The sequence below is a fragment of the Primulina eburnea genome, chromosome 3, assembly GCF_022965805.1.
Source record: "Primulina eburnea isolate SZY01 chromosome 3, ASM2296580v1, whole genome shotgun sequence".
In the NCBI taxonomy this organism is placed as follows: Eukaryota; Viridiplantae; Streptophyta; class Magnoliopsida; order Lamiales; family Gesneriaceae; genus Primulina; species Primulina eburnea.
Window position 1 is genome coordinate 8,376,616 of NC_133103.1, and position 24,653 is coordinate 8,401,268.

At 33.7% G+C, this 24,653-nt stretch overlaps 3 protein-coding genes across 4 annotated transcripts; 1 reads left to right on the forward strand and 2 right to left on the reverse strand.

Moving 5' to 3' along the window:
* Positions 1-217: 217 nt before the first annotated feature.
* LOC140826002 (uncharacterized) lies at positions 218-9,985 on the reverse strand. Of its 2 annotated transcripts, XM_073188082.1 has the most exons (13): positions 9,583-9,983; positions 9,154-9,216; positions 7,511-7,954; positions 6,987-7,058; positions 6,752-6,877; positions 6,426-6,635; positions 5,988-6,035; positions 4,371-4,532; positions 2,523-2,684; positions 1,476-1,569; positions 1,261-1,379; positions 1,071-1,115; positions 221-991 (listed from the first exon to the last, which is right to left on the reverse strand). In XM_073188082.1, exons 1-13 carry the CDS (start codon positions 9,922-9,924, stop codon positions 758-760), a joined length of 2,121 nt encoding a protein of 706 aa, XP_073044183.1. In that variant the 5' UTR covers positions 9,925-9,983; the 3' UTR covers positions 221-757. The 2 variants fall into 2 exon arrangements, with proteins under 2 accessions (XP_073044184.1, XP_073044183.1); XM_073188083.1 differs by lacking the exon at positions 6,426-6,635 and having other exon boundaries at positions 218-991; positions 9,583-9,985.
* A 1,463-nt stretch (positions 9,986-11,448) lies between these two features.
* LOC140826006 (uncharacterized) lies at positions 11,449-15,661 on the forward strand. The gene is made up of 6 exons (XM_073188086.1): positions 11,449-11,625; positions 12,026-12,150; positions 13,657-13,753; positions 13,853-13,962; positions 14,529-14,603; positions 15,407-15,661. The coding sequence occupies exons 1-6, from the start codon at positions 11,556-11,558 to the stop codon at positions 15,455-15,457; spliced, it is 528 nt and encodes a 175-aa protein (XP_073044187.1). The 5' UTR covers positions 11,449-11,555; the 3' UTR covers positions 15,458-15,661.
* A 3,217-nt stretch (positions 15,662-18,878) lies between these two features.
* Positions 18,879-22,234, reverse strand: LOC140825999 (putative leucine-rich repeat receptor-like serine/threonine-protein kinase At2g24130). The gene is made up of 2 exons (XM_073188079.1): positions 19,483-22,234; positions 18,879-19,396 (listed from the first exon to the last, which is right to left on the reverse strand). Exons 1-2 carry the CDS (start codon positions 22,031-22,033, stop codon positions 19,011-19,013), a joined length of 2,937 nt encoding a protein of 978 aa, XP_073044180.1. The 5' UTR covers positions 22,034-22,234; the 3' UTR covers positions 18,879-19,010.
* Between the last annotated feature and the right edge of the window lie 2,419 nt (positions 22,235-24,653).

The window sequence follows — 24,653 nt, forward strand, 5'->3', positions numbered from 1 at the left end:
TGGTCCAGAATTGGCACGTTGGTGATAATATCTTGAATCTTAAAAATATATCTAACCGTCTGTATCATTCTTATACTATGATTTTTTTTTAATAATACATTAAAATTTTGACTTTGTTTAAAGTAAATTTATCCAGACTATTAACCGTTTATTTTTAGAATAAAATCATATAACTAATAAGCTCTTAACGTTATAAAAATAAATGTAACTTGTTAACATATAAAAAAGAAGTTATAAAAACAACCGTTCATTCATCCTTAAATGTCACAACAAACTGAAATAACCATGAATACATCAGATCCTACATCCTTTTATTCAACTAAGTTTTCACTCGTAACAGCCTAGCAGACCGCGCGATTGATTCACCCAAGGCTGTTATTTACCTACCTATTTCATTCCTCTCGGAGATGACGAACAAAGCCGTATTTCCCAACCAACATCGATGCACTCCATTTCCGTCTCTGTGATCCTGAATATCAAACTGTTAGCAGCACACAATCGAATAAACTAGAAAAAAGACAGGGTTGAACGATTAATATATTGCTCGAATGGAAGCATCAATTGTTAGAAAATAATTATGGTTAGCTTATTATATTTATGGTACCCTTTAACACGTTTTTTAAAAATCTACAGCGACTCAAAGCTATTCAACCATCAAAGGTTGATTAGGGTAGATGCGACAAGTAATTTATCAGCTGATCATGAGCAACAAGAGAAAAAAATGACAGAATTCAGGAAACGGGAGTGAAGAATGACTTCAGTATTTGACAAATCCTGGTTTCGGGGCCTTTCCCATAATGGACTCTATATCATCAGTGTAGAGACCAAGATTTTTTGCTATGGCAAAACCGGCATGCATCCCATCAACTGCAGCACTCACTATTCCACCAGCAAATCCAGCTCCTTCTCCGATAGGATACATCCCTTTTAATGATGTGCTCTCCAAAGTATCACTTTTTCGAGTTATCTGGATGGGAGAGCTAGTTCTAGTCTGCGGCAACAAGAAACTCAGATCATAACCTATTTTATGATGCGACACGAACAAAAAACTAAAACTGCATTAGCAATACCTCGACTCCATGAAGAAGTGCATTGTCTGAGACAAATCCTGGCAACTGCAAGCTCCAAAATAGTTTTAAAATATTAATAGTTATATCTTTTTTTGACGATATTAATAGTTATATCTTAGAGTTTGATGAAAATTGAAAAGTGCTTCAAAATGAAGATAAAAAATATGCAATAAAGGTGGTCAATCAAAACCTCTTTGTCGAACATTAGAATTGCATTCTGCAAAGCTTCGGTAATTTCAATCGGAAATAACTCATGAAGACATGCTGGCTTCACACCCAAACGATAGCTAGATGGTGGCAACAATGTGCCTGCAAAATAAACAAAGTTCAGTATAGTCCTCGAGAAGAAAGTTATAGCTGCAGGAAATGAAAAATAGAAAGCAAGGAGAAAACAAATTGTTCCACCTGATAATCGATGGTCCAGGAAATTGGTCACCTTTTGCACAGGAACCACAAAACTGCCACCACCCATCACAGCTGCTTTTCGCTCAAACATTCTCTAAAATAGTGCATATACAATGGTTTAAACCAGTTCACAAACAAAATGAGATATGGTTGCGAAAACAAAGCACAGTAATTGAGCTGCTAATAAAATCAAAAGGCAAAACTGTTGGAAATTTGAGTCAAATTTAGAGTATAAATGAAAGTTATGACTCATGAACGTGGAAGTATCTTTTGGCTCTCCACATTTTTGAGTTAGTTGTTGCTCATGATTGTGGAACTATCTTTTAACTTTGCACATTCTGGAGTTAATTGAAGACTTTTGGCTCTTCATATTTATGAGTTAAATGGAAGATTAATTGAGTAATTAATCTTACATAACGCTTAGTGTGTATTTTGGAGCTTATAAACAGTGTATTCATTCCTCATTTCATATACATAATGTACAAACATTCAAGATCTCTCTCAAGCATTCTCTAGCATTTCATATTGTTAGCTTTCCATTTGGCCTCCGTTAAATTTCGGTGATAAAGTGAAGCTACGTTTTCAGTTTATCGGTGTAGTTACTTCGTGCTAAGTTGCTGCAAGGTTTTGTCGTTGTATCCTGGGAAACTGTTGTTCGTCCAGGTTCTCGAAGATCGAGAACCGTCAGAAGGGACAAATCTGTTTTAAGGAAACTGTATTTCATACAGACCTCGGTTTGGGTTACCGTTTTCTTATTGTTCTTTTATACATGATATTCATACTTTAAATAGTATGTTCATTTCGTTTATTGCTTTGTCTTTACAAGATTGCTTTCATTCTCTTGCTTCAATAATTTTTGTTATTAGCAATTTGGAAAACAAAAACTACGGTAATCTAACCAGGATCTAGTGTGATGACATCTTCGAAAGACTTGCTAACTTAGCACCAGATAAAATTTACAAATAGAGAATGGGACTGAAGATAAAATTGTTCAAGAAACTTAAAAGACAGGTGAATATAAGCTAACATACGCAATACCAAAGTTACCTGAAATTGAACACCAGCTAGAGGACCATGGAAATTTAAAGCTTCCAAATCCTTTGAGGACACGGTCGCTACAAGTGCTGCATTTGCCCACCTAGAGGAACGCCGAGAAAATGACATTCCATTGATGCAAATTTCTGATGGATCTGTAGAGGTGAGAACCACCTGCATGACATGTGCTATATAAATCCATTGAAGTGTCAAGAAATCAAGGCTTCAAAATAGAGGAATACACAAATTCAGAAATAGATATTTGCATCGGAGTGATCATTGAATGAACACGACATAGTCCACATTGATAATCCATGCAGCAAATGCTTGGGATCAGTGGATAACATTTGGATGCCTGATGAAACTGTGAAGCTATAGAAATAGATGAAATAAAATATAGGGCGATACTGATACACACAAAGATTAAGCAAGCTGACGGAGAGAAAAAGCAAGGAGTTTTGATGCTTACACATTTAATATTATTTGGAGAAAATACCGAAGCAAATTGTGGAGTATTTTTTTTTTTGATAAAAAACTTGATAATATTAATAAGACATAATAGTGATTCTTTTACATAAAGTGGACTTGCTGTTTTCGATAGCGTGTCAAACGGGTATTCTTGGGATTTGCATTTTCGTAGGTCTCTCAGAGAGGAGGAGATAGTTCAGTTGTCTTCTTTTTTGAGCATTTTGGAGAGGGTTAGTTTGGTTGAAGGGGATCGATGATTTTCGGGTTTGGGAAGGGGATCCATCAGGGAAGTTCACAGTCAAGTCTTTTTTCACTCTTTTTTTTCAGCTAATGTCCAAAATTTCGAATTTCACAAAATCATTTGGAAAACTCCGATTCCTTCAAAAATTCAGATATTCTCGTGGACGGCAAATTGTGGAGTATTTCATGCCTCATGTTCTTGAATTACAACAAGACTACAAGAGTACTTAAAAATAGGGCTTCCGTCAATAATTCCTTACTGGATTTTCATGATCAGAAACTGAAAAAATCGAGCTAGGAAAAAACAAATATGAATTCAGTCGAAAATTGACTTCATATGAAGAGAGAACTTTATAAAGGGTGTCTCATGTAAAGTTATAGGCTAGCGACAATATAGGCTTGATTTGTAGTTCAGAGTTCAAAAGATGACAGAATTTGGGATAGAATAAATGGATGGTTGAGGATTTGGTTCTCATTTTCTGAAAAATAGCATTCTTGTATTTATGATCTCCCCTTCAATATAAGTTTTGGTATGATAAGGCTGAACTTTGAAGAAGGCTACATTCATCAAGTATAAAAGCTTCTTTATAATAATTGGTGAGCAACTTTTATAGACTACTTGATTAGGTAAGTAATATGGGAAAGTGCTTGTTTGATTTTGGGTAAAGCTAGGAGTGTTAAATAAAAAGATGGATCACTCCAACCAATTGGCCCAACCTGGACTGCATTACATCTGGTGGATTTAATGTTTGATTGTTGATCTTGGGTTTGTTTAATTGAACACATAGGTCTAGTAGTTATGTTTCAGACTGCGCCAAAATGCACATATTAATATATGTTTGTCCATATGTGTGATAATAACTTTTTCAAACAAATGTAAGGATAATATTGAACTACATTTTTTTTCTTACTCATATATTGAGTTAATTTATTTAGTGGTAGGTAATAATTTAGTTACATTTTTTTTGTGATGTTGTTTCTCGTGGTAGGCAGAACAAAATCTAAAAGAAAAAGAATTGAATTGTCATATGTAGCCTCTACTTCTTCGAATGCTAAACTCTGTTTTAGAATGATAATTTTCTCATAACAGAAATTACAATGAACCAATGGAACTATAGGTAGCTAAATAAATAATGATGTAGAGGATTCTACCTGGCCACCTGGACACATGCAAAAGGAGTAACAACTACGACCTGTTGCATCAAAGTTTGAGGTTGTATTCCTTTCTTTTGCAGTGACATACTCTGCAACCTGGTAATCTGCCACAGGTACTTTCCCTCGTCCTCTCTGAACCTCACCAGCCAATCCAGAATACTGAATATTGAAAAAGTACAATTCAGATTCAGTTGCTGTACCATTCAAGAACAATGGAAAAATTGCACAAGCACCCAAAACAAGTATAGCATAAATACTTGGTCAGAACCAGAGTAGTGTTAGCAGGGGAAAAAACCTAGAAAACAATTAAGATTTGGATAACTGAGCACCAGAAACTGAATTGCAAGGTAAATTCTAATGGAATTTTTGAAAACTTTATTGAAGAGTGATTACAAGATTCTGTAAACATTAAACATTCGGGACTTGTCTTTGTTTTCTAGAAATGTTTCCCTTCGCCCAAAATAAAAACAAACACTATTATTCATATTTATTCTCCTTCCACAACATATGTTTTTCATCATTTTCATTTCTCCCAACATAATCATTACTTTTAAATAAATGTTTATCATTTTCCAAAAATAATCTAGTTTCATATCATAATCTAACAGAAAATACACTATTTTACAATAATTTTATTTCATAGGAATAGGAAATAATCACTTCACTCAACATCCACCAAGACTTGTGCTATGGCTTCTCCAAGAAAACAATTCAGAGAACAAATTCTTTTTAACACGGTAGTGTAGTGTAACATCATGAAAGTATATCAATGTGTCTTTAACAAGATGTTAAAATGATTTAGTGAGCTACTTATTTTCCTCAGTGTCCGTGGAAGTATCTCTTGATGACAGTAAATTTCGTTTGTAATTTTAAGTGAGAAGAACAAGAAACCAATTTGTAAAAAATCCTCATGCATTTCATTAATAATCAAGTGTTATTGCGTTCTATTATACAGAGTAATAACCATAATTGATTGCAATTCAGAATAACTACTGGGTATGGGAAATAAAACTTTGGATACATTGGTTTAGAACTCCTCGCATAGTTCGAAAGATCCCGAATTTGGGGTTGACTATATTGAGCCAAGTTTGAATTCAACTGATATTTCAAGCCAGCTCGATGTATCATATCTATACTTTCAAAATTTCGAGTTTCAAACCGAGCTTGAACTTGAGTTAACAATTTTTAATATTAAATTCGATCCTACTGTTTGCGCCTTTAGAACAGAGCATGAAACTAGGGCTATGATTCTAGTGCACACCGAGGCATGAACCGGACTATCTTCAATTTACCATAAGCAAATGGCTCAAGTTTCTGACTTCGCACCAATTATGTTATTGAGCAAGCAAAAGTTAAGAGTCTTATTTATTCACAATTGCCATGGGAGATTCATGATTAGTCTTCTTCCCTTTCTTTCTCCTGTTTTTGTAACTGAGTGAATAAATATTATTGAAATAGCATCCAAATTTATTAAAGCAGTTGGAAATGTATATCCAAGGACTAAAACTGGGAAGCAGCAGTTATTTCATTTAAAATGTCCTCTAAAAGGATGGATATTTGAGTAAATGCCCAACAGTAATTGAACAAGGCCAACCAGTTAAGTTAAAAGAATACCTGAATATCATCTATCAATTCTTGAGGGTGTTCTATCCGCAGGCCAACCTGTTAAGTTAAAAAAAAGTAAGAAAAATTACAATATATTTAAATATCTGTAGCAATGGTACGTCAACTGTGACACTCGATTGAGTCACTATTTTGCAGTGCAAGTCCAACAGAGCACTCTAATGGCAAAACTACAGCAGTTGAAAGTATCAGATAATAAACCAATTACTTTATAATGATGAAGCACAGCTTTTTATTCACTCCGTTAAAAAACATCTGCTCCGCATAGAACGCATAAGAAACATAGGAGTGTTTTTTTATTTGTCATATCCATGTTCCATATCAGATAAATAATTACAGCGATTTAGTTCAGAAGTTCAACTAATTAAACAGACCAATAAAAAAAATATCACAGTATAGTTGCTCAATGACCAAAATGCAAAAGCTCACAGAAAATTCTTTCGGAACTACATCAACATTGTGTGAAAGAAGCATTTGATAAGTGTCACGTGCAGAATGCCCAACTGCAAGAACAACCGCATCACATCCTAACTCTTCGCAACAGGATGTGCCTTCTCTTGAATCAGACATTTTAACACCTACGACACATCCATCTTTCACCAGCAGATCATCTACTCTTGTCCCAAATCTAATAGTCACCTAAGCATATCGATTTAGAAGAACAAAAAAGATGTACAAGACGATTAACATACATTGGTAGCAACTAAAAAAACAACATGATCTACTTAAGTTAGCACATCCTATAATGGACTCACACCCAATTTCTGCAGATATAAACGAAAGCCTCGAAGAAGGGGAATCAATCTGTCAGTTCCCAGATGAGGTTTCCCATCAACCAATATACTATATGGAGCTCCAAAATGAACCAATGTCTTCAGAACCTAAAGATGTAAAAGAGATTTTAAAAAAAGGCCATCAATTAACAGCAGAAAGTGTCAAAATATATACAGGAAAAGGTATCAGATGATGCCGTGAGAGAAGAACACTGACCATGATAACACTACTGTTATTTCTTCCAATTCTTGTTACTAACTTTCCGTCACTCCAAGTACCTGCACCACCCTGTCACCCATAAGTCTTTTAATAAACGAACATCAGCAGCAAAAGGAGGGAATATAGAAATTATGGTAATGAATAAGAACTGAAGATAGCAAAAATGAAAACGTATAATAGTAAATGAAGCTTTTTATGCATCTGTATTTAAAATTAGAATACAACATAGATAAAGAATAAATCTTATTTTCCACTTCACCATTGTTAGAATTAAATAGTCAAAATAAAGGACAAGGAGCATGACGAAACATTAAAGTTATATCTAATATAGAAACATATTTTATTTAAACACCAAATCATTATGAAGTCTTATTATTATTTATTTCACCGTCTTCTTGTTTGTTTCTAGCATTTAACATAAAATTCAATAAGGTAAGTTTCATTTACATATCTGAAGCTTGTTGCACTATAATAATAAAACATAGATACTGGAAAAACCTTGAATAAGATCAAGAGATGACCTCCCCGAAGCAAAAATTGCTTTCCAGTTGTAACTTTCTACGGACCACCAAAGCCCCAATATCGCGACCTCTTTGTTCTACAGCTTGCCCTCTTTCAACAAGTGTAACATCCGCACCAAGTTCACCAAGTACAAGAGCAGCAAACAAGCCTGAGGGACCACTACCAACAATTACTACTTTGGGTTTTTCAGTTATAGTTTGTTTTTTAGCTCCCATTACGTGGTCTCTGTGAACTACTCCTGTAGAAGATGCAGCTTCATTCACCTTTCTGTTGTTGACTATTGTGCTCATTAAATCACCAAAAACACTGTCATCATGCAAAAACTCCAGATGGCCAATTTTTGGTTCCAATTCAGAAATGAACTCCCAGGTACGAGGTTCCAAGCTAAGGAGTTTATTAACATCCATATGCACTGTGTACACAAACTTTGGCTCCTTCTGCAACTGAAGTTATTCAAAAAACAAGCATATGAGCAATGTTTCTAGTAAACTAAAGGAACATGATGAAAATGACCATTTATCTTAAAAAGAATTGTTCATCATCCCATCAACATACAGTTGGTCTCAAAATGACCAGACAAAGAAAGTTATAAAAAGGAGTAAATAGTTTATTTTTTGCTCTTGAAAGTTCAATCAATTTTTGCATGTCTTTTGCATGATCTAAATTGTGATAGAACTGTGATGCCCTTGTTCTTGATTTAATTCAGATTTGTCATAAGGAGTACTTGTATTGAGAATAGCTAAGATGAAGCTGCTCAAAGCAAGCTCAGTTTGGTTCACACCTGAAATTTAGAACTGATGAAAAAAGAGAAAGTCTGACAACTTAGACAATAAATTATCCAACAAAGATTATTCGGTATTAATAGAAAACAGCAAGAGCAGTTGCATGGCAAAGACAGTGCAGTCTCCCCGCCAAACTATACAAATATCAGAAAAGACGAGATCCAGCAAGAGATTTGATCCAAAATACTCGAAAAATAATATTTAAATTTTTTGATAAAATTAATGCGAATTTAAAGTGCAAAAAGGGCAAATAATTCCCCTACCAACACAACAAGCTCAAGACATACCAGAGAAAGTCAGGTGATGAATAAAATTATCCCAGCAGATTTTTGAACATCAAAGAATTCCTCCAATTCAAATCTATAGATAGTGAAGGTTTTTATAATTGAAATTTACATAGAACTTACAAATTTCAGCTGTCTGATTCAAGCATTCAAGGCTTAGCCTTCAAACTTGTACACACTCTTGCTTTTCCTTACAGTTCTATGTACCTTATTGCTTTGCATTACGCAAATAAAATTGCATGTTCCGATCAAAACTTATTTACACAAACAAATTACTTCATAGAGAATTAGTTCCACAATTTTACCAATTCAAGAACCAAAGCCACTAAGACTGTGTGCCCAGAAGAGGCAATGACTTGGAAAAAATTCTTTTCAAATCAACCAAAGTTTTGAAATGGTCTGTTCATCCTCTGTATAGAGTTGCCATTTTGCCACCGATCCTAACACGTACTTTATAACTACTTAAAAGTAAGCTTCCATAACAAGCACAACAGAAACAAAAACAAACAAAAGGACAGAGATAATGCACAGATGAAAACCAAGAATTCTCCCTATCCTGCTGGCTGCTTTACACACCTTCCTCGCATCAAATGATTTTCTAATCACCGTGAATGCCTCTGCTGGCAACATTGAAGCAACCTGAAAGACATGGAAATCAAATAACCATCTAATCTTTACTGCATTTAAATAAACAAGTATAAAGTTTAGCAAAGTTTTTTTCAGCAAAAAGTTTAACAACGCATGTTCTCCAACTTTGAACACATAAGCAAGGACTACCCAGAAATATGCTGGGCGGCAACTCAATGTACTTTCTCAGCGCAAACTTATGCATGTAAAAAATATACATATGTTATCAAATTTGAAACCCAGTGGTCCTCCAACCATGGCAGTAATTTTTAACCGATAAAAGTTAAAACTGGATTCAACTTCATACTTGACACAACTACATAATATTCACCAAAACTTCAACTTCAATAACTACATTTTAGGTTCCAATATTTATACCGGGAATTCAAGAACTTTGGCAATCTCTTGAAGCAGTGCCTCAGAAACCCCCCAGTGGTCCTTTCCGGGGTCTTCATGAACCGAAATTGCAAGCTTTGAAATCCTCCAAATTCCTTCAAGTTTTCCTTTAACATCCGTTTGATTCTGTTGCTGTGGCCTTGGCTTCTTTTTCTCAGATGGGTACCTCAACCTTCCAGTCCTTTTGGCTTTCTTTTCACTTCTTATTTGAATGAACTTCAGAAACTTGAAGGGTCTTTCGGCATATGGAAACGGGTATTCGGAGTTGGAAATTGGGAAGGAGAGATTCCTCAATGGAAAAGAGAGGCGACAGATTTCGAGCATAGCTGAAGCGTTCTCCGTGCTGATGCAGTGGCTGGTTGGATATAGAACATGTTGATTTTGTTGGATAAATAATACATTTCGCTTCGTAAGCCAAATACTTACAAAATATTTTTATTAAAATGTTTTTACAGATTTTTTTATTAAAGATCTTAAAAGTTCTACAATTTTTTTTTTTTTTTGGAATACCACATTTTATTACAAAAATATCAAAAAGTTCTATTTAAAAAAAATATATTTAGAGAACAATTTTTTTTATAAAAAGTTCAAAACGGTTTATAAAAAATTATACGGATACGTATTTGTTTTTTAACTTAGGAAAGACTAGAAATATTTTTAAAATACTTGTCTAAAACTAGGCCTAATTTTTATTGAGTGCTTAGTTTTGTGAGTTGGAGGGTTTTTAATTTGATTGGGTTCTAAATTTTGTTGAGGCTTCTTATTTTTTTTTCAAATTATTTTTGCAACTCTTTTTTTGCGCAAAAAAATATGATAATGATGATAATGGGGAGTCCACTCTTGTTCTTAATATGTCTTTAGGTTCACTGATTGATCTTGTTTGTTTTCTTCAAATTATATTTATTTTTAGTTGAGAACAATTTGTTAAAAATGGATCTTTAGCCTCATATCTTATCTCACGGATTGTCTCATAAAAGTTTTTCTGCAAATTAATAATACATAAAAATATCCTATCTTATCTCAATTTAAAAGTATTTTCTACTAATCAAGAAAATAGAAATTTTTATATTCAAGTCTTCTCCTCTCTCGTAATAATTTTTTTAAAAAATTAACAGGAGGAAAAGAAAAAAAAAATTGATGAACACATGAAAATGACTAAATCTGAAACATAAAATATGTTTTACTCTCAAAACAAATGACATAAACAAAATGCTAAAGGAGGGAAACAAAAAGTCAAAAAAATGGAAAAAGAAAGAATTATAATGACATCGACTAAACCGAGATAACTTTTGGATTGAAAACTATACGAGTTCGACATACAAAAATGGTTTATTAAAAAGAGAAATCAGATAAATATATATATTCCAAGAAACATAGAAAAAAATATATAACTGGAAGGTGTCCCGTCCCGTGTATGATCACTTTTAACAATGACCCTGAACTTGATTCGAGGTCAACAACGGTTCACAAGGGTTTTTTTTTTTTCAATTTCAAAATGCAAATGCATTGGTTCAAATGTGAACCTTTCATTCAAGTGAATAGCACTCAATTACTAGGCCTCAAAGACCTTTGATTCAATATATGGTGTTTCACTTTATTTATGTAATGACTTAAATATATCTTTTCACATCTACCTTAGTCCATACTTTATTATGAAGATTTTACTAATATTAATTTTGTCAAATATCAGATTCTCTTATACTCCATAATACAATTAATTTTTTTTATATAAAAAAAACATATTATAATAAAATTGTCATTCAAGCATTAATTTTAAAACATTGCTCATCATCAAGGATACGGAATTCAAAAAAAGAAAAAGTAGGACATATTTGGAATTCTATGGAAAGTTTGAGGTTTATTTATAAAATTCCAGAATCGCCCAATCTTGAAACCATAGCTTCTCCAGGTAAAATAAATAAAATCATACCTTGTGGTTGATCAATGAGAGCACAATGGGCAACACCTCTTCGATGCTCACCCAATACGATATTGAAGAAGTTCAAGAACACTGCAATCATGCCTGTAATAACTCATACTTCGCACTCGTTTTACAATATTTTCGCACTTGTTCTGTTTTAGATCTTTCTTATGCATATGGTGTCTAATGGGTATGTCGTATTTTGAATGACAATTCCTAGAACACCGCAAAGAAATAATCTTGCTTATGTGGTAGATTTGTTGGGTCTTTATCCTCACGCTTTCTCATGGGTCAACAGTAATTGGATTGGAATGATCTTGTTGGTCCAATGATTGTAGATTTATGGGTTTCTTTTCCTTATACTCTCTCGTAGTTTTGCAGTAGTTTAGATGATAATGCGGAGAAAATTGCAAATAAATTCATGGTTATCATTGTTTAGGAATCATTTTGTTTTCCCTCCCAGTTTTTGGACAAAATTTAGTGATCACTTTGCATGCTTAATAGTTTCACAGCAGGAGATAGTGTCATTGTATCAGAGGTTCTGCCAGTTGGATCGGAATGGGGGAGGCTTCATCTCTGCCGAGGAGATCATGACAGTACCTGAATTCGCTGTTAATCCTCTCTCTCAGGTTATACAAACGGCCATAGGGGAACCCTCAATTTTATCTTTTAGTTTCCTGTCTAGAATTCTCTATTCAAACTAATATGAGAAGAGAAACAACTGATAATAGGGCAGAGGCACAAAATGTATGGTTATAAGTAGATTCAAGTTGTGAGGAACTTATGAAACCATTTGATGTTATACAGTATACTATTGTTATGAGCATGTGTTGATTGGAACATGATTTTTACAAGATATTATAAATTTTCTGATGCTAGATGTGTTGTGTTAAGTCAAGAATTGGGGGGAAATTCACATTTTCTTTTAAAGGTAATGGATGTTTAAAGCTAAAACCGCTGGAACTGAGACCCACGATACCACTTATTGATGATTGGATAGAATAATGAGGGCATCGACCGTGATCATATAGGACTTGAATTTAGGACCAAAAATTGCCAGTTTTGATCCTTGATTATGAATGCAAAAGTAATTAATAGCCATAGGAGCCCGATCTATAATTCATAAAAAACTTAATTATTAAGTGCACCAAGGTGCATCAAAACACCGATGTGTCTTGCAGCCTGAGGCACAAGACACAATGAGAGTCGTGCGTCTTTCAAATGTGTCCACGCACCAAGAGGTGATAGGATATATGTAATTGCAGTTCTCAATCAAATTCAAATATAATGAGTTAATTTCAAAATGGAAGAAACTCTCAAATACAAATCTCAAAGTAAGAATTAAACCACTAAAGTAAGATTATTAGGGATAAATATGTTTCCAAATGTTTGTGGTAAATATTTTTCCCTAAAATCAAATGTTCAGCCAATAAAGCCAAAATAACGTGTAAAGAGTGTAACAAAGCATGAAACTAGTAATCTTAGTCTGTTAGTCTGTAGAACAATGAGAATATAGATCTAATGATTTGCAAAAAAAAAAATGAAATTCTTGCAAGAGAAGGGCATAAATCACTATAAAAATGCCTTAGAAATGCAAAATAAAACTCCTTGGAGCTTCCCACTAGACGGAGGCTGGTGATTTTAGGGGGGTTGTGACGTGATTCTTCAAATTCTATTCAATGTATGTGACAAAAAAAAGAAGTATCAGGAAAAGCAAGGCGCGCTTTGCGTGCCTCAGGTAAGGCATACACCTCTTCGATGTGAGTGCGCCTACGGCATTTTCAGGTGCATTAAATTGCACCTAGCGCCCCCTTAGAAACATGCCCAAATGACAGTCAACTGCCAGTTAGTCTACGAGTTCTTTGTGGGAGCAAAAACTGTAATGGCTCCAAACCAGTTCTCTCTGATCATGTCCCTGTTGACTTGGCTGCTGTGGTTGTAGACTTTTCCATATGAAATATCTGCAAATTGCACGCTTATAAGACTGCCCTCCATGGTTTTCTAAGTGACAAAAACTAGCTACTAGGAGAAACAAAGTGAAAAGTGTATGTACTTGACTTGATTAAAGTGAATCTGTTTTTTCGCATTCATAAAAGTCATTCAATGTTTCAATTATTAACCCTTTGTGTTCTCAGAGATTATTGAGGATGTTGGATGGACTTAATTTCAAAGAGTTTGTAGCATTCCTATCTGCTTTCAGTTCTCGAACAAGCTTGCAGCAAAAAGTTGAATGTAAGACTTTACAAAATAGAAGATTTGTATCACTCCCTTTTCATTAGTGTTTCCTTTTTTTCCCCTGTGGCTTACTGAGCATGTAATTTCTTTTACCAGTTATTTTTAAGGTTTATGACTCTGATGGAAATGGAAAGGTTACTTTCAACGAAATGCTGGACATATTGCGGGATTTGACTGGTCAATTTATATCTGAACAACAGAGAGAGGTTAATAATCCTGCTGTGGTTACTTTTTCCTGTATAGATCAAGTGGCTTTTTACTATTGTCATCATCTAGTTTTTGTGTTGTTTGCAAGGATATCTTCCTAAATTGTGGATAAATAAAATTTCTGAGCCCCCAGATCTTATAAGATAAAGATAATTAAAAATATAAAGCACAAACAAAATCTTGCTTGCAGCTTTCTTTCAAATCAGAACAATGCTTTTTGTCTTTATAAATTATAAGAAACTTTTTAAAGTTTTGTATCAAAATGTAATCTTGATGTTTTGCGCACGTGTAGAGTTTTTTTAATTAAGCTTCTACTTCCTGGAAGAACAATATATTAAGAACCCTTATTTGTTGGTTAGTATAGTCGAGTTATCTGAAGAAGAAAACGAAGCTGTTGAAATATGAAAAATATATGATTGGTCATCTTGCTTCAAGTACTAGAACTGTCATTCAAAATATGATGGTGTTTTTTCCCTTTCAATGTTTTTGGTGGATTGTGTTCTCTTACTTGGCTTAATGGTTGATTGATGCTAATTCACATGATGCTGGTGCCATTTTCATACAGAAAGTTCTTACCCACGTTCTCGAGGAAGCAGGCTACACAAAGGATTCCTTGTTAGTTCAAGCTGATTTCGTGAAGGTAACATCTCTTATTTGTCTCTTTTATGCTTCTCAAGAAGCCTTAAAAGCCGTTTCTTGGTTAATGTATTAATAATATTTGGTTTAATGGAGCAGTGCAACTGCAAAGCTTTCTTCTGGTAGTGTAATGTTGTAGGACAGTGGCTCAAAGCTGGCATTAGTTGGTTGCGCTGTATCTCTCAACTTCTTTTAAAACGACCAAAAAAACATGTGCCATTGGTATTTTTACTGTCTGCCCGGATCAAAATTTATTCTGTCATGAATGAAATAACAGCTCATGAGAGTAAGTTTTGTTTAGATGATTCATTATTCATAGGACTAGGTGTGAGTCGAGCTCAAGCTTGGTCAAGTCCTCGTCCATCCATATGTATGCAAAAGGTCATTACTTTCATATAATTTTTAAATGCTTTAAAGAATTTTTTTAAAATAATAATATTTTCCCAAAAATTAATTCATAATGTGTCACACAACACCTTATGTAATATATTAATATTAATGCCCTATAGTATCCATAACGTATTCATGAGCTCGACATGATCTCTTGTTTGATTCCTCAAGGCTTGGCTTCAGCTCTAGCCAGATTCTTAACTCGATACTGTCAATTGAGTTATGAAAAAGCTAAAAATTGCTTGTTTCAGTCTCCGAATCTGCACTACTGCATCTTGGACTATCAATGCAACCAATTTGTTCAATTTTTTAATCATGTCTAAATAGGCTATTTTTTGAATGCTAGTTATATAGTCGCCTTTTTTCCACACGGGTTCACACCCGATTTTACAAAGCCTGTGATTTCTGTATATCCAGATTCTTGGCAATTCTGACTTGAGGATGGAAGTCGAAGTTCCGGTAGACTAATCAGAGAAGATAAAGATGTCACCTTCAAACTTTTCTATCAATCCTTGGCTCATTCCTGACTCGAATTGCTTGTATAATCAAACATGTGATCCTTCAAACGCTAATTGATGGTTCTTGTTCTTGATGTTGAAAATATGGGAAATGGATTCGTGGTTTGTGTCCAACTTAAATCATGTTATGTGATGTTTATTTTATTTATTTTTAGATTTTTTCTTTTTTGGTGGTTTCTTCCTACTTTCCTGCCTACTAAAGTAAGATGTCAAAAACTGGATAAATGAGTAGATGAATCGTGGGAAGATTTGAAGAAAGAGTAGGTCTCATGTGAGACCGTCTCACGGATCTCAATCTGTGAGACGGGTCAACCCTACTCATATTCACCATAAAAAGTAGTACTCTTAGCATAAAAAGCAATATTATTTCATGGATTACTCATATAAAGATCCGTCTCACAAAATTTGATCCGTGAGACCGTCTCACACAAGTTTTTGCCTTGAAAAAAATGGAACAGCTAAGGATGGGAAGACATGTTACCAAGGAGTACTTGTCGCGACCCCCGTCCTGGGCCAAATCAAACGAGATCATATATGATATATTTTTCTCACAAGTTACATGAATCAAATCGTATTCAGAGTAAATTTATAATTGTTCGATTTTATTTCATTATATTTGTTTGTTTTCATTCCACCATTTACGATGAATATGGGATGATGACGGAACCATGAAGAAATTTAGATTGGAGCCGGATTCGTTATTTGTCTATAAAGATTTTTTATATGGTATTTTAGAAATAAAAAAAAAACATGGAAATTTATTTTAAACAATATCAGATGAGCCGTCTTATAAAGATGGGGACTACCTGGTGCAATGTGGACGGACTGGGTCCGCAGTTAGTAAGCCTTTTGACGACTTTTGGGTTTTTCAATTTTGAATTGGAAATCGAGACATCTCGTGTAATTAATAATAATAAATATTATTAACTTTTGCATAAAAAATCAGCACAAATTGCTGAAGAAAGATAGGATTTTGAGGGGGTAATATGTGTTATATCGAGAGTGCTTTATTTAATTAGATCATGTGAATTTTTCATATTTTTATGAAAGTTAGACATATATGTTGATGATCTAAATGATAATATTTGATCTAAGATGAAAAATAATCCAAATGTACCATAAAATAATTTTTATTTTGACGTGGAAACATTTGGAAATATTTTTCTTCCCCAAGACAAAAATAAATATTCTGATTCACTATTTATTTTCCGAAAATATATTTTTTAGACCTCTTACACAGTTCTTATTATTAATCCAAAACTACTTCTAAATTTTAAGATTATTATTAAAAAAAAATAACATCTGACGTGGAGTAAATTGTTTCTGTAATTCTATATTATAATTCCATCGGAACAACCATATAATTATTCATTTACTTTCATAGAAGTTTGCATTTGAGGCATGATTCATCATCTTCTAAACAACTTTACCCGAGATATCATTAGGGTCTGTTGACTTTTAATTTATCAATGAGTGAGTCTCATGTGAGATCGTCTTACGGATCTTAATTTGTAAGACGAGTCAACCCTACCGATATTCACAATAAAAAATAATACTATTAGCATAAAAAATAATATTTTTTCATAGATGATCCAGATAAGAGATCTATCTCATAAATACGACTCGTGAGACCGTCTCACGCAAGTTTTTGCTTTTATTAATACTATCATATTTAATTTGATCGATCAAATTTTCGATAAAGTGATGAATTATAATTTTTATTTTTAAAATAATGAATAATAAGAATTTTTTTCAAAAAAACAAAATGAATGATGATATTGTACTTTCACATTCAATTATTTGATTGGTTTTAGATTAATAATTTAAGATAAATAATGAATATATGTGTTTACAACCAAACATTTGACTAGATTTCCGTCCGTCAAATGAACCAAACACAACTTAAAGTCAAAATAACCAAGTGTCGGCCCGGGATCATTGGGCTTCTTAAATCTTAATCAGGTTTTTAAACATTTTGTTATACCTCTTCACCTGTCGATTTCATATTATATATTAATTCATACATTTTTACCTACCTATTTTAACTAGTTTATGCACATAATTTTTCCTACAAAAAAATAAAAAACAAGGGAAAATTTCAATTTTTATCCATTTACCTCTTCGTAATTTTGGTTATCTATATTGTAAAAATTGATTTTAATCATGTATATTTCAAAAAGTTCAAATTTTTTTTTTTTTCAATTTTGAATCATTGTTCTTCTGCATTGTTGATAAAACATTACACATATAAACGATATCATTAGCGTCAAAAAACGTCGTATCAGAAAAAACCAAAATTAGAAAAAACTGAAGGACATTATATTAAGATTAAAATTTGACAATATAAATAATAGACAAATTTACAAATCAAAAATACATTTTTCTGTTAAATTATATGCAACACATACTAATTAGTAATTACATGTAGAATCTATATATATTAAGATGAATGCGAAATTTAGCTTTTTTGCACGTGATAGCATTGGAGACCATGGTCTTTTTTTTGAAAAAAAATAAAACCATGCTTTCCAAAGTAATTTTTTTTTATATATAAAAATACTTTAAATAAAAAGATTTTTATGCAAATAGGCATAAGTCGTTTATTACGAACAATAAAATTAATATTTTCAAATTTTTAAATTTTTTTTTTATCACAATCCATCATTCATTTTGTCACTTCTAATATCTTATGTTGAAATTTTATTTGAATTCTCCTAATTTACAAACTAGTAACTAATATCAATACTTGCATACTTTAAATGAACTTAGACATGCAAATTACAATTCACAAAGGTGATTAAATAGATGTTCAACCATTCGGACATCAATCAGAAGATTATTTCATTCTAATTTGGAGGTAGTGTGTTGGGTAATCCCAACCTTCCACTTGCTTTCTGTGTGACTTCTTCTATTTTTTTAGTAAATATGCTAGTAATGGTAGGCTCAAAGAAGACTTTAAGTGCAATTCGACTGTGCAACGCACGATTCTTGGCATCATTTTTAAGCATTAACATGGATTTAAACTGATTTGGTTAGATGAACACATCTTATAGCATCCGGTTGTTGGAACGGATATAAAATCGTGAAGTAGATCAAGCATCGTTTCGTCATGGTTCTACTCGCTGTCAAGTTTTTTACCACGAGGGCAACTGCCAATCATAAGACGCTGCGTGACTCGATGATATCAGAGGCGATCAAGAACATTCTCACCCCTGTTTATCAAAATTTAATTTTATTAAATTATCATCTCAACTATCACAACCACTGTATATTTTATAAATGTGTAATTGAGTTACTATTTTGTTATAGTAAACTGTCACTCTCTTCTTGTACTGAATTTTCAAAACTCCCCAATAAATATTGTCAGAAACTAAAAAAATAATGGTGTCATTCATTATATGACAAATCATATCAATGCCACGTTAAAATCAACAGAAAACAAGACGAGATTTTGATCCTAAAACTTCAGAAAATGTTTACAAAAAAAGAATAGCTTATTTTTTTCAAGCTTCTTCTATTATTAGGCTTGAGGGGCTGCATAGATACTGCTTCAAACGGCTCATTTCATGAGCTACATCTAGCATTGTTGGCCTGGTGCGAGGATTGTTCTGTGTGCAGATAAGCCCGAGTTCTATCAATTCCAGTATTACCTCACACCATATCCTCCGGTCGAACGGGCATGTGCCGAGTTTTGTAGACCTCAGCTTTATGGCCTCCTGAATGATCGGCTCGAGCTTATCGGGGTAACAACTCTTAATCCATTCAGGCAGGCTGGAACCCTGCTGGAAAAGCACATCTGTGGGGCGTTTCCCCGCTATGATCTCTAATAAAAGGACCCCGAAACTATATACATCTCCTTGTGACGAAGCCCGCTTTCCCATTCCATATTCTGTCATTGACATTACAAAACCTTAATAAGATCCAAAATCAAACTGTGACTAAATTGTATTAAAACTTTCATGTTTTTTCACTTACCAGGTGCAATGTAGCCAAGTGATCCACATAACAGGCCTTCTGTGGAGTCACAGGATACTGAATCGTAAGCCGAAGAATTATCGCTGCCGCCTTTTACTAATCTTGCAATACCGAAATCAGTGACCAAAGCTCTCATATCATCGTCGAGAAGAATATTGCTTGGTTTAAGATCACAATGCACCACTTTCACAGGAGAATAGTGATGCAGATAGGACATCCCTTCCGCTACATCGCTGCAAATGCTCACCAACTGAACAAGATCCAGCCCATTTTTCGATCCATGGCTGGGATACAAATGATTTTCGAGACTTCCATTTGGCATCAGCGGAAGAACAAGGGCCTTAAAATCTGGCCTGCTGCATGTTGTTATGATTCGGATCAAATTTCTGTGACGCGTAGTTTTCAGAACTTGGCACTCCCTCTTAAAGCTACCAGTAATAATTTCTCCTGCTACTTTTGAATGGAGTACCTTAACTGCGATGCTTGTGTTATCCTGAAGAATTCCTTTGTAAACATGCCCGAAATTACCTGATCCAATCAGGCTTGAACTGCTGAATCCTCCGGTAGCTTCAATAAGCTGTCGACGAGATATTCTTGGGTATTTTACCTCGTCTCTCGATTCTTCGTCATCTGGAATGTCCTCACCTTCTAGAATCGGCGGCTTCCTCCTCCTTTTTGCTCTCTGTATAAGAGGATATCCAACTAAACAGAAGATAGGAGTGATAGCTGATGAAAGGAGAAACGCCATTAAGAAACTGTGAGCCCGTTTTCGGTGGCATTTTCTCAGACCTTGTATTGATCCGCAAATTCTTTCATTGCCCAAGAAAGAAGCAATTGTTAGTGAGGAAAAGGAGCCCCTGTTTGATATTACTCCATAGAAGTTGTTGTAAGAAAAGTTCAGTCTCTTCAAAGTTGCTGAATCCTGCAAAGATTGTGGTATCTCTCCATTTAACCGATTGCCAGACACGTCAAGCTCTTGAAGATAAGGCAAGTTCCCTATAGATTCTGGGATTTGATCTTCCAGAAAATTATGCGATAAGTTGAGACACTCAAGAGCAATGCAGCTACCAAGTTGTGAAGGCAACGAGCCGGACAATATGTTTAGTGACAGATCAATGGCCAACACCATATCCATTTTACTCAGCTCTAGAGGAATATGCCCACTCAAGAAATTACTGGACAAGTTCAAATACAGCTTCAAACTACTCAATCCAGCAACTTCACTTGGAATTTCCCCTGAAATTCTGTTATGAGAAAGGTCAAGAATCTCCAAGTTTATGCATTTCCCAAGACTTGGAGGAATGGTTCCCGAGAGTTGGTTGTCATACAGCAAAAGTCTTCGTAGCTGCACAAGGTTTGCAAAACTATCCGGGATTATACCAGAGAGCTTGTTTTTTGATAGATCAAGAAGGCCTAAATGCGACATATTGCCAAAAGTGGACGGAATATTACCGGAGAGCGAGTTATTTGATAAGTATAGCCTCTCTAATTTCCCAATTTGGCATAGCTCAGAAGGGATTGAGCCATTCAACTGATTACTAGACAGGTTCAAGAGGGTGAGATTTACAAGATTAGAAATCTGTGGAGGTATGAAACCCGAAATTTGATTATCATCAAGATTTATCTGCACGAGCTTAGTGGAGAGAGCACCGATAATAGAAGGCAACTCTCCTCCAAGATGGTTTCCTGCAAGATCGAGTTCTTGCAATTTAGAAGAATTTACCAAAGACTCGAAGAACGGTACAAGATCAGCATTACCACCGTGACTTGAAAAGTGATTGTAGGACAAATAAAGAAATTTCAAATGCAACATTTTGCTCAAACTCTTGGACGGTAACTCCCCACTTAGAAAATTGTGCTCCAAGTCAAGCCATTCGAGATTCGAAGAATTCGAAAGGGCCAAAGGAACCTCCCCAACAAAGTGGTTCGACCAAAGAAGAAGATACCTCAACTCTCTAAGCTCGCATTGGCTATGGAAAGGTATCTCACCACTTAGTGAATTATTGGATAAATCCAAGTACTGCAAAGAAGATGAGCCATTGCAGAAAAGGGAAGCCGGAATCTCACCCTCGAATTTGTTACTTCCCAAATCAAGATAAACCAACTCTTTAAGTAACCCCACCTCTATTGGAATGTTCCCTTCGAGAATATTGGAAGACAAACTCATCTCTTTGAGCGAGACAAGCGCGCCAACATCAGACGGCATCCGCCCCTCGAAGAGATTCCACGATAGATCAAGAATTTCCAAGTGTGTGAGACTGAAAAGAGTTGGTGATATCATTCCTTTGAGTGACTTATGACTTAGATTAAGCTCTATCACCCTGTTCCCTTTCATGTCACACCCTACACCAGACCATTTGCAGACATGAACACCAGAATCAGCATTCCAACCCTCTAACACATGTTCGGGATCATCCGTTATCCCGGACACGAACGAGACGAGGGCGGCCCGATCACTCGAGATTCCAACCTGATCATTCTCCGAGTACACCACATGGAAAAGCACCATCAACGATACCAAATCAAATGCAAAAACCCTGCAACATCCCATCTGTAAATACCAAGAATGGGATGATTGAAGGAGATTTAACACTTAATCTAGACAATCAAGAAAAGAGTTTGGAACAAGTCACGGATCAGCACACTGTTGAATATATACATATAGTTTGCGCCTAACTGCCGTTGAAGGATGGGAACAAAGTGATTAAATTTGGCGCATTAGATCTTTGAAAGTGGACAGTGAACACGTGGGAAAATGTGGTACGATGTTGTGTGGGCGTCGTTAGTTTACAAGGCCCTTTGACATTGAGTGGTTTACATGTCATTAGACCTAACTATTGTGTGATTAGTGGATGATGAGTTGTTGAAATTAATAAGATAATCTTGATTATTGTCACGCTTAAGATATATATATATATATGGCTTTCATGATTGTGGCAAAAACTCCCCCTTTTGGGTTGGTATATATGTCGGGCCCGAGTTATATATATATATATGTACATCTGTATGTATATATATATATATATATATATATATATATATATATATATATATATATATATATATATATATATTACTACATGCTTGTCTTGTCTAGGTTCAGAAAATGTAAGTGACCCACTCATAAATATGAATATTTTTAGAGTTTTTAATTAATAAGTGGCAAAATGAAGCTACTTTTGTCAAAAAGAAATATAAAATTTTATCCCATTAAATTTTCTAATAAAAAAAACGGATTTTTTTAATCTAAATTGTTCTATTAAAAATTGATTTTGAATTACTTGAATAATTAATCAATTAATAGTTACATCAGTGTTTTTTCAAGAATCTAATATAAATACATTCACATCACATGTATATTAAATAAAATCAAAGTTATAATTATTTTACCAAGCATATAGAATTTATTGTCGATAATTTAAACACATTTATTTAAATATTTTTAAGGAAACATTATAATATCCGATTATTTATATATTTTCAAAGAAAATATAATAGTGTATACGTACTCGCCCCATGAATTTTGTCTTTTAACATTAAATTCAAATTCCGTATGAGACTTTAATCAAGTTTAATTCTCTCGTTACCTAATAAAATTAGGAAAAAAAACTGAGTTTGGCATGGTGGACTATGGATATAATAGTTAACAGTAAATTTGCAGTCAGTCCCCAAATCAAACAAATTTTGTTCCTTGACTCTCTAGTGAGAGAGTTTTATTTCACAGGTGAAGTTGAGGGTTTTTTGGGTGATGGGGAGTAGCAGTAAAAGTTGAATAGAAATAGGGACTGATACGTAAGTTTCCCAATAGTTAATCGGTCGAATATTATTTTTGGAGAAAATTTTATTTTATAAAAAATTTGATATAATTTTTTTTTGTGGTGAGCTTTTTATTGATTTCATCCTTTTTATTTTCAACATATAATGGGTCTATATAAGTCTTACATGTTTTTGTTTTATTTTAATTTTAATTTTAATTTTAATTTATTTGTTTTCTTTTTCTTGACCTAATAGTGTGAATATATTTCCAAAAAGTTGTATGCACTTATCATGTGTTTTGTGACCTATATAGAAAGTTGAAATAGACCTTTTGTAAAAGCCAACTTGTTGCCTAGCACATTATCTTGGAACTGCCCACTTTCATATCAATCATAATAAACAATTATCCATTTGTGGACGTATTTACAATTTTTTTTTTTTTGGCCTAAGAGAGAATTGCATTTTTAACTTGGGAAAATATGTTTAATTTTTTTTTACTTTTAATCCTTCCTCTTTATATTTTTGCAATGTTAGCCATTTTTTCAACGTGTCGCTGAAATGATACTAATGTGGTACTGACTTTAACCGATTTGAATTAGTATTTTCGATGAAAAATACATAACTAAAATTTAATTTTGACAATATGGATGACCAGAATTACGAAGAAGACGAACATACCAAATGAAACCGTAATGTTTCTGTTTTTAAGTTTCAAGGATAAAAAAACATATAAATTCATAAGCCATGCGATATATATTTTTTTTACAGATTGTTCATTTCGAAATTAGATAAAATGTTATTGCATTATTCTTTTCAACCAATAAAAATATTGTTTGTGGAGTATCACCAACTCTTGCATATACATGGCAGTACAGTTTGACCGCAAGGTACTATCCCTATAAAGTCCTTTCATTTAATTTCACCACTTGACAGAAATAAATAATTAAATAAAATATTACAGGCGGCTATATTTTTAATAAAAATATATCTAGGGAAACATATTTGCGGCGAACCTGCGACGTTGCATCCTATTATTCAGACGAAGATTCTTTGTATGAGTTCTGTTTGAACCGAAGGATTATTTCATATATAACTTTTAAATTTAAAATGGATTTTGAATAATAAATTATAAATGATTAACCCAATATGTTCCATGCGAGGAAATGGGGTTCAAAACTTATTTTAACAATAATTTGTTCGAGAAATATATAATACAAGGAGAAACATAATCAGTTGGAACTCGATATTTTGGAAGTCACTACCAAAAAAATTAGCGGCAGCATAATCAGTTTTAAATTGTTCGTTAATTAAATAATAATAATAATAATTTTTATAAACCAACGATATGTTAGGTTGATATTATTTTTTGTGTAACTAAAGAATAAGGTATGCAACATCAGGATTTTTTTAGTAAT

What these genes read in the sequence shown, in the direction of transcription:
- LOC140826002 (XM_073188082.1), bottom strand. Translation starts at nt 9,924, where the DNA reads ATGCTCGAAATCTGTCGCCTCTCTTTTCCATTGAGGAATCTCTCCTTC. An exon ending in TATATCTGCAGAAATTGGGT is followed by an intron (nt 6,636 to 6,751) that starts GTGAGTCCATTA and finishes CGATATGCTTAG; the next exon opens with GTGACTATTAGATTTGGGAC. An exon ending in TAGTTCCGAAAGAATTTTCT is followed by an intron (nt 6,036 to 6,425) that starts GTGAGCTTTTGC and finishes TTAACTTAACAG; the next exon opens with GTTGGCCTGCGGATAGAACA.
- LOC140826006 (XM_073188086.1), top strand. Translation starts at nt 11,556, where the DNA reads ATGGGCAACACCTCTTCGATGCTCACCCAATACGATATTGAAGAAGTT. An exon ending in AGAACACTGCAATCATGCCT is followed by an intron (nt 11,626 to 12,025) that starts GTAATAACTCAT and finishes CATGCTTAATAG; the next exon opens with TTTCACAGCAGGAGATAGTG. An exon ending in CTTGCAGCAAAAAGTTGAAT is followed by an intron (nt 13,754 to 13,852) that starts GTAAGACTTTAC and finishes TTCTTTTACCAG; the next exon opens with TTATTTTTAAGGTTTATGAC.
- LOC140825999 (XM_073188079.1), bottom strand. Translation starts at nt 22,033, where the DNA reads ATGGGATGTTGCAGGGTTTTTGCATTTGATTTGGTATCGTTGATGGTG. An exon ending in ACTTGGCTACATTGCACCTG is followed by an intron (nt 19,397 to 19,482) that starts GTAAGTGAAAAA and finishes TGTCAATGACAG; the next exon opens with AATATGGAATGGGAAAGCGG.